The sequence below is a fragment of the Neodiprion lecontei genome, chromosome 2, assembly GCF_021901455.1.
Source record: "Neodiprion lecontei isolate iyNeoLeco1 chromosome 2, iyNeoLeco1.1, whole genome shotgun sequence".
Classification (NCBI taxonomy): Eukaryota; Metazoa; Arthropoda; class Insecta; order Hymenoptera; family Diprionidae; genus Neodiprion; species Neodiprion lecontei.
The window spans coordinates 3,383,661-3,393,952 of record NC_060261.1 but is presented as its reverse complement, the minus strand read 5'-3'; the positions used below and the strand labels follow the sequence as shown (position 1 = coordinate 3,393,952).

The 10,292-nt window shown below is 36.5% G+C and overlaps 2 protein-coding genes across 5 annotated transcripts in view; both read right to left on the bottom strand.

Moving 5' to 3' along the window:
- Positions 1 to 570: 570 nt before the first annotated feature.
- LOC107224390 (SOSS complex subunit B homolog) lies at positions 571 to 2,167 on the bottom strand. Its single transcript, XM_015664424.2, has one exon. The coding sequence runs from the start codon at positions 1,747 to 1,749 to the stop codon at positions 1,063 to 1,065; it is 687 nt and encodes a 228-aa protein (XP_015519910.1). The 5' UTR covers positions 1,750 to 2,167; the 3' UTR covers positions 571 to 1,062.
- A 1,950-nt stretch (positions 2,168 to 4,117) lies between these two features.
- LOC107224739 (epithelial discoidin domain-containing receptor 1) overlaps positions 4,118 to 10,292 on the bottom strand; it is a 143,402-nt gene continuing 137,227 nt past the window's right edge. For all 4 annotated transcript variants that reach the window (XM_046731157.1, XM_046731155.1, XM_046731156.1 and 1 more), the window contains one exon: positions 4,118 to 10,250. In XM_046731157.1, coding sequence (XP_046587113.1) covers positions 9,918 to 10,250 — 333 coding nt within the window. In that variant the 3' untranslated portion in view covers positions 4,118 to 9,917. The remainder of the gene's footprint in view (positions 10,251 to 10,292) is intronic.

Below are 10,292 nucleotides of genomic sequence, written 5' to 3'. Positions count from 1 at the left end.
TTGGATTGCTGCGATCCCTGATAAAAATGCTAGATCGAAATTAAATAATTCATACTAGATGCGGAAAGGATTCGGATTCGAAAACCGAGTTTGCTATATTGTTTGAATTTTCCACGTCTCATAAGAATTTATCAATTTCTATCTGGCATTGTGAGCAGGTATATTTTCACTACTAACTTTCAACTCGCCGAATAATCACACAAAGATTTCGATTGGGATTATAGTATCAAACTAAAACTATTTGATTTTATCGTTTTATCGGAGCAAAAACAAATGTAAAATCTATCGCGAGAGGTGCCTTCAAAAAACTTTCTTTGGGTCTTGAAACTAGACATCTAATTACGTCGGAATCAAAAGCGTGCATGATTAATCATTCAAGGATTCTCACGGTATATCGCGATTATAATTTATCCCTACCACGGTCAACTGTTTATTGATTGTTTTTTAACCAGCAACGTGAACCTATTCGCGACCTTCACGGTCGTCTAGAGAAGTTTATTAAAATCCTCGAAAATCTAGACGAAAATAAATTTCCGACGGATTTCCTTGATTTATAGTTAATTACACGTATTGAATATTTTCGGAATGAAATTATTACCGTCTACAAAAGTATACAACAACATTACACAACACACAGTTTGAGTAAAAATTTGTGTATTAATTTAATAATCAATGAATTTGTTTCCTGTACTACTATTTGACATGTTCTTTTTATACAGTAACACAAATATCATTTATATGATTGTAAAAATGTATCATCAATGTACATATAATATGTTACACATATACCAGCGAAATTCGCACAATTGTTCCTCAATGTTATTCTTTACGTAATTATCTTCACACTTTCTCCCCTATTATCTGCCTCTCGCTTAATTTTTTTTCCCTCAACGTCTCCCTGTTAACAATATTTTTTTTTTTCATATGTCATACTTCGTATTACAACTATAATTATCATTATTGTTATAATTACTCTAGTGTTAATATTAATTTTTACAAAATGAAAAAAGAAAACTCGAAACAAATCGTCAACTGCGGTTTGTTCTGACGGTTCGAAATATGTTATCTGCGGTCGCTCCTCCCCCCGTTCCTGTACCCCCCACGACCACGCGATCCGCCTTTTCCGGTGGTCGAAGACTTGGAGCCCGTTTCACCGGAGAATCTCGCGGATCCTCCGGGTAAACCGGCCGAGCCTCCGCCGCCGTTTCCACCGGCTTTCCCCGTCGTCGAGCTGCTCGCCGGCGTGCCGCCGGTTGCTGGAGTCGTCGCGTTGCTCTGCGTCGTCGGCGTTTGTCTTCCAGGAGCCGCGGCCACGTTGTTTGCGTTCCCGTTGTTCGTTATGGCATTGTTCGCGTTACCCGCTGCCGGGGGCCCGGAACCTGTCCCCTGATTGACAAGCTGCTGGGCCAAAGCGGGGTTTGGTTCGCTCATGTTCAACTGTTCGTTTATGACCATGCAAAATTCGCCGATCTTTTGTATGTCACCATTTTTACCCGAATAGAGGGTAAGACACTGCCTCCACACCGAGGCGTAGCCCTTCGTCAGTTTAACTATGTCACCGGGTAGCAGAAGCTGACCGGGTTCGTCCCAAATCGACACATTCATGCACGCCGTGCTATCCGCGACTTTGAACGTTCGTACTTCGCGGTTTTCTTTGGTTATTGTAGGGTGGCCAACCTCCAGAACTATAAATACCACATTTATGTTTTTCTGCCCTGGCCGTATATCTTTTATCTGCACATATTCCATCGTCGTTTTTCAACCGCACCGTTCAACAATCACTAAACCTCACTGCAGGCTTCTCACTTTCGGCGATATTAGTTTTATTTATTCTTCTCTCTTTGTATACTCGGCTGCTTGACGCAATTTACAGTTATATAAAAAGACGGAATGTAACTCAGCGTATTCTTTTTCGTGTTTTTGTCTATGGATTTTTCAACGCTTTGTCTCAACTATTTCCAGTCCCTCGTTACTTCCCTTGAATCCTTATACCAGACATGTGTATGATCTAGAATTTACTCAACATATGGCACGAATCTAAAGCTTATTTTGTGTTTATTTTTAAATTGTGATAAATATGAGAAAAGTTCATCAAAGAAATGATACGACGGGTGGTACGCTGTTGGCAGCTGATAGTCCAAATGTTCGCCATCTTATTTTGCTTTACGATCATGCTGCTCAGGTGGCGAAAATGCCAGTCTATGCGCAGCGCTTTGGCGGCAACTCTCCGAACTGCTGTCACGAAGTTAACGGGTGGTTAAGTAGGAATTCATAAGAAATATTGAAAACTCGCGAGCAAGCACTAAAGAAATCAGAGAGCAGATTTCCTCACTACGATAGCAGCAAGAAGCGAAATTTAACTTCAATATTTAGAGAATGCTTCTAACACACACGTTTTTTCTCTCGGCCATGCGTCCGTGGCTTATGTATTAATTACCTACTGTAAATTTGGTTATTGGTAGGAGTTGAAACTTATAAAATTATATCATTCAGTTTGAACGGTACGATCTGAATTTCGCAGCATCGAACCTTACAGCTCTTTACGTGCTGTTTTAAATCAAATAACACCATGAGAATTTCTGGCATGTGTATTGACTGGTCGGAGCGAGTTGTGCGCGCCGCGAACCAATGTGTGCCGGGTTGCCGCAGCCCGCACGTCAGGCGTACGTTAGAATTTGACGAACTCTAGCTTGAAGAAGTATCTTGATTTTTTTTCAACGACTGAAGAGTTCAGGCGGAACAAGATGTGCGTGAAAATGAAATAAAATTAGGAGTAAAATCTCAAGTTTCGACTTTTCTCAAACCATCTCAATGTAAAATGCAAGCTGATCATATTATCGATAATGCATCTCTCCGTCGGCATATTTATTCACCGGCACGCCAGGATGCTAGCATTATTGATCTGAATGACACGTATAAGTCTTGGGTATTTGGTTGATTATTTGAGATCGATAATGTGTGCCTCATCACTAGAACGTGGCCAACATATGAATTCATTTGAGAGAGAAAGTCAATTTTATTAAAAATAAACATAATAACGGTCCAACGGTCTTGTCACGAAGATTCGTTTAGACAAATTTGTTTGAATTTTCACTAATTGGTGCTTCGAATCTAATTTAAAATACCAGCGAATAAATATGAAACAATGGGAAACAAAAATGTATGAAATTTTTACGGATCGACTGCAGCGTGTACAACCGGCGTTGTTTGAGCAATTCATTTATTACTCTTTGTTAATTATTGCAATTACAATTTATTACATAATAATAATAATCATAGTAATACACTACCGGATCGCTAAATACTCAGCATGTATAACGTAATGTTCAATAATTTCACGATTATTATAATCGTAGTGTAATTTTATTTGTATACGTATGAACCTGATGTTTTGATAAACCGTCAAGAGGTGATATGAACATCACAACATTATTATACACCGGAGATTCCAATCACGTTACACCATAACTGTTACGCGCAGGAACCTTAATTGGTCAAGTTCTTTTTGCCATTCCACGCTACGTACTACACAGTGGAATTAATATTAATTATAACGATGATCAATTTTTAGGAATTCCTGTTTTAAACATACAACATTTGTAGCCAAAAGAAGCATAATTTTGGTTGCAAGAATTTCGGATTATGAAAATATGATCAATATAAATATGAGACAGTGACAACCGTACTGCGTCGATATGACGTGACATCTATTCATATTTCTCGAAATTTGAAACGGCACAATGATATTAGGTTTTTTAATGTTTGGTTTATGTAACGGTGCATTCTGAGCGGAAAAATAAATTCCAAGAAACTGATACACAGACTTGACGTAGCTCACTACATACGTACTGATATGAAATATATCGGTGATGTTCGATATGTGTCCAGCAATTGCGCGAGTATCGAAGGAATTTTCTGTTGTCTGCGAGGAGGTATGAGAATATTATACCTGTGTATGTATTTTCGATACATTTTAAATGATGGTAATATGTTATGCAGCTACGATAAATGACTAATTATAAACTATGTAATCAGATATTACCAATATAATATTGTGTTATATATACATCTACCAAATAACACGTATTGCCCTATAATTGCAAGTGTACATTGTTTGTTCATAGTTTCTTTTCAATGACGCTAACGTTATTTGATAATTTGTTAGCTTCACTGTTTCTGTAATTATAACCGTGATATTGATAATAATAATGAAATTAATCGTAATGTATAATATACAGGTATAATCTAAGTCGTTGTACATTGTTATATTTTATACCATTTCATTGTTAATAGATTACTTCTTATACTGCATATTATTAGACGTATTTAATATCATTATAATATGTGATCATTTTTGCTATACGGATTAAAATATATCGTGTATATAATATACATATATATTATACTATATTATAGAGACTACTCAATTATTCGTTTTGACGATTATCCTCAAATGTGTGTATATATTAATATATACTTAGATATCGTAGATATTTATATTTATATATGTATATAACTTACTTGGTATTTACAGAATTGAGATACAAAATTATAAACAGTTTTTAGTAAAAAATAACTTTACGATTATAACGATTAGGTAATTATAGCGTAGAAGGTAACATATGGTGAGCTCTGCACAGTCTTCTACAATTATTACCGGCATTTGTCAATTCCATCGTCACTGATTATTTTCAAAATAAAATAATACCTTCAATCATTTCAGTTTCTGTATATTTTCAAGTGTTTCTCTTTCTCTTTTTGTGTCTTTTGTTTTCATTGAATTAGAATTACAAAATCCGAGTAGGTATAATGTTAAGATTGTCCGTCGACCTTACAACGATCAAATTACGTTGTAAATTTTTAATCGTTATTGAAGAATTTCGTTGAGGGTCGATAATAAAATAAGTCGAAAATCAAATCTGTAAAGTTAAGAACGAATGAAGAATTCTAACATGCATTGACACCGCGTACGATTATCGCGTTATACTTGATAACAATATACGACTTGAGTAACATTGAAGTACGACGCGTTCGAATTATTGTAGTATACAATTGTAAATAATTGAATAGCACAAGGGACAACGGAATAACGACTCAGTCTCAAGGCTCAGGTATGATTGTCGAACAATAATTAATAATATTTAATAAAATGGAAAAGATTTTAAATACGTACTGCGTAGCATTAACACACAAATCGAATATCGATATTACACACATTAAAATAATTGTAAATGAAGTTAAGGGGGTTTGTTCATTGAGATGATTGAATTTACATAAACACGAAAAAGAACCTAAAAGAGAAAATCAATTTTTCACAGAAAACCACTAAACATAGATCAATCGATTAAAACATCGTACCAACTCACCGACAGAAAACATCTAGGAGAGCTCACCGTTCTATTCGGCGTCACGCGAAGTGTAATAACATGAATGTTTTCTTTTTAATTTTTTTTTTTTTTTTTTCATCAACAATTGCTCACGCTTTTAACTTTGAAGGCTACACAGGGCTTAAAGTTCAAGGTTCCAAGCATCTAACAGAGGTAGATATAGACTGCATGTCAAATACAATGATATTATACCTTTTCCTACGTATATTGTACATTTATACGTAGTTGAAGAATACTGAAATCGAACGTGGTACATGCAACGTTCAGGGGTCACCAGCAGGCAAATTAAATTACATGTAAATCTATACCAATTGGAAACCAACACGTCGGCAGACCGAATCTGATGTTACAAGAATCCGCGCAGTATTCCGCGGCGGTTGTATTTCATTGTAAAAGTCGTATTTTCACTGGTTTTTTAAATCGCTTTAGCTCAATGTGACGAAGAAAAAATCTCGTAGTTTGCACGAGTTTTCTGTGCTCCGACAATAGAATAATCAACCCGAAACTGCGATCAGCTGTTCGCTATTTCAGCCGCCATATTGCTCGGCCACCGTCATATGTTGGACTACAGTGGTATCCCAATGTGCGGTGATCGGGTTGCGAAACAGGTACATGAGACAGGGTTGCAAGGAAGGCGAAGGTGAGGGAGAAAAGTGATACGAGTCGAAGTAAGTACAGCTCGGTATTGTATAGCAGTTATAGGGGCAGCAATATAGCCAAAGGCAGCGTTATGCTTACGTCGTAGATACTAACCTGCGGCCTAGATTCTAATTACCTTATTCGAGTAAATTATATATAGTTACACGATTAATTCCACGATAGTCTAAATCAATTCAACAATATCTACTCCTGCTTGCTCAACGAATTTTATACATTATATAAACTGTAGACACGCACCGTACGTTGGTGTATATAATTAAATATATATTGTGTTATATGTATATGTATTATATCAATTACATAAATAGTTCGTTTTTTAATTTTGATGTTGTAACGGTAACGGTATATTGTAGGTATTTATGTTGCAACATGTATCCGTCTACCGAAGTACACCTATTTAGATATCGGGTGATGCGAGACCAAAGTGTTCATGTACCTGTACAGTATATAATTCTCTAGTGACATTTGTTTTCTTCAAAAAGTCCGTCTTCATAGATTATTTTTTCTACATGACTCTGGCATATAATTTTCCAGACACAATATTAAATTTCATTTCTCATTTTTCCATAACATGATGCTCTGGGAATGTTTGTAGGGTTCATTTTTTTTTTTTGTTGAAAACTATTTTTTTTTATAACTCGTTTAGATGAACGAAGATCGCGTCGTGAAACTTTGAGGAAGTTTGCTAGAGTTCATAGCTTCCCTGAATATCTCGGCGATTCTTCAGCAAAAATATTTCGCGCGGTAAAATAAATGAGAGAAATTTTGCAGAAAATGTAAATTTCACCAGCTTTTTCACGAGACGTATACATATATTGTATATTTGCATTAATACAATCCAGAGAGATTTTTCCCGTTAGAGATCGCGTTGCTCAATCCCTTGAGGGCCTGGAGTACTCTACGAAATCAACAACCATGCCAAGGTGACTTGTTAATTAAAATTTGAATTCGCGCGAGCGACGTTTCGTTTCGTTTCGTTGTTTTCATAATTGGATTTTTCAAATAAAGTATAATAATATCGACATATATAGGATTAATTTTTTAAACTTGCATCGGGTTTATCATCGTTGCGATTTCTACATTCGTTGGATTCTGCAAGCTCGCACGATTCGCGACCGCTGTTATGGGTGTGCACGATAATGAAATCCGGGCATGGTTGTTTCATAGGGGATAAAATTCGCAGGAAAGCATAATACTTGAGGGAGTGCGATAACTCGCGCATATGAACTTTTTACGAATGATTAAATACACTTCAAACAGCAGTCAGTCAGTATCGATTTTTGCTTCACTTATTGCTTTCGTAAATGCAATTCTACGATATGTCAACTTTAAAACTTTGAGTTATTCTAGTTTCTGATATGATTCGCCATGCCGATTATATCCGCGATCGTGGATATTTTCAAATTAAATTTCTTTTCGATCAGATACCAGCGATGAAATAATTCTTACGACAATAATGATCACTCAACTTCCTATTTTTTCAACTTTCCTCAACCACTGCTCAAGTCAATGAAACGAAATTCAACGGCAAACAATTTGAATGTCGCGCCAAAATGTCCGCGGGTGACGTCATGCGACACTGTCAAATCGCAGGCCACGGTTTCGGAATACCGGCAGCAAGAGAAAAATATTCGAATTTACATTCAAGAAATTACTATTTTTCACAATTTTCATAATCCTGTTATTGCAGAAAAAACTTCACGGAATTTATACCGCGGTTTGGATAGTTCAAGCGTAACGATCGATGAGATTCGATCAACGATAAAAAATATAATGAAAATGATTGGATGACAGTGATGGAGTCGTAGTAATGCTAATGATATCGATTATGTTGCAATATCGATGAGATAAATTATCAAATTACTTACATAACTATCAAAATTATCGGCGACGAATGAATTTATGTGCATATTATAATATGGTATAATATTCCTACAGGATTATATCAACAATTTTTCGAGGCTTCGAGGCTGCTAATCATGATTTTCTTAAAATGATCTATCGGTACATTTTCTTTCCTACGTTTTTACCGTTTTTTCTTTCCCATCACTTTCCTCCGGATATATCAACGGTTTGCATTCACTACGTCGCATATGCTTCAACATTTATATCTATATTTACAATAAATATATGTATATAATGTATTAATTCTATTGATCCCGCCTATTATATAAAGTTAATATAATTATGATGTGTCATAGCCATGGTACGCAGCGTATTTATATACACACGTATAATAATGCGTTTCTATACGATATACGTATATACACATTGGTGTGTATATTCATATATTTTATAAAACATAGGTGTAATATAACTAATATTTATAAGAGAATACTAGAGACTCGAAGTGTTTTGAATAGGCCGCGTAGTATACACATACAATATATATATATATGGATGTATATTTATATATATATATATATATATATTAAATTCATGTACCTACAGGTGATCTATTACATAGAATAGAGCTATTGCTTAGGGAATAAATAAATAAATTAATCGCTAACTTAATTTTTTAATTAATTAATCAGCTCTCGAACCTTAATTATAATCGCACTCACCGCATGAAATCATATAATGCAATTCGTTGTGTCTCTTCAGGATTTGTTTTTCTCACACGAGTTGTTCCTTATCTTTTTATAATAAAGTCGATTTGTATTGATCGTTGAAGATTTACGTTTATCCGTAAATTCAAAGTTTATAATATGTATATTAAATATTACAACGTATACACGGCGACTTAATTTCGCGGCGTTGTGTAACTTATTTCACAGCTCTTATTACCTAGTAACAGTTACTAATCATTGGGTTATCATAACAACCAGTCTTATTCTATACAAAAGTGTCGTAGTATAAAGTTAGGTTATAAGGCTATAAGATAGTTTGCACCTAATCCACGCACTATTTCCCGGCAACGTTGCGATTTCGGTTCGTTCACTGCTGCACCAATATTTCATATATCAAGCAGAAAATTGTGTGCAGGAACCGGACCGTTTTCGACTGCTCGATATTACTAATTTTTATTTCTTTGTCATCATTTTCTTCAAATATTCGTCGAGAAATTTACGGAAGAAACGTATTGCAATGTAGAATGATGGGAAAATATGTCTTCACGGTGCCGAAGTCTGATATTCAACAGGACAACAAGACCTTGCGAATGACTTTTTTTTTTTAACGAACCTCGAATACTGTCACGAGTACAACGTTTGAGAATTAGTGCAATCATACATCTACGATCAGACAGTGGTGAGTCGTTCGGGATTTAGTACAGATAATATGGTAGATACAAAAAAACGACAATATCGGTAGAGCTTCGATGATACACGTGGATGTATTTAGTAGCGGTTATCGATGTTTGGGCGAGTTCGAGACTCGGATCGTGCTGTACCTTGCACCGCGAAAGAGTACCTATTAGTACTGGGTGATATCGATCAATCGATTAATCCATGGTTTCGATTCGTATACCGATTAACCTGCAGAATTATTGAGACAACTTCGATTTATCGATTAATTGAAGAAACGATTAATCGAAACTATCGAGTGATCGGTTAGTTGGAAAAACGATTAACTGAAATCGACGATTAATCGATTTATCGTAAAAATGATTAATCGAAAAATTCGATTAATCGATTGATCGGGAAAATGATTAATCGCATAGCACTAGTATCTACACCTAGTCAAAAAATACAAAAACAAAAAAACGAGATGTCCGTGTCTCGAGGGTAGAATAACCACCAAGAGGAATGCTTGGAGTAACTGCGTATAACGTTTATAATTACAAAACCGCTAGGTGGCCGCCCGCAGATTAGCCGGCGAAAGGAGGAGACCGTGCTTTATGAGAGCGGGAGCCCCGATTACCTAATATCAAGAAGTGGGAGCATAGCCGAGGTTCTTTCGCTGCAGGAATAAGGATATCTCGCGGAAGGTCGGCCTCTCGTTCTCCTCACGTCTCCAGCACTCGAGCATAAGGTCGTAGATGTCCTTCGAGGAGGCGGCGGGCCGCTGCAGGTAGACAAATGGTGTCTCCTCCGGTTCGCCGGAGGAGTTATCGCCGTCGGATACCCGCTGGAGGTGACCGAGGCTCGCGACGACTTCGTCGTCGCTAAGATGCTCGTAGGGCACGCGTCTTCCCAGGTTCAGGATCTCCCAGAGGGTGACGGCGAAGGCCCAGACGTCGCTTTTCGTCGTATACTTTCCCTGGAACCATAAGATCATTGAAGTGCCGGGGTCGGTTAAAAC

Excerpts from the sequence above, each read along its gene's own strand:
- LOC107224390 (XM_015664424.2), bottom strand. The coding sequence starts at position 1,749 with ATGGAATATGTGCAGATAAAAGATATACGGCCAGGGCAGAAAAACATA.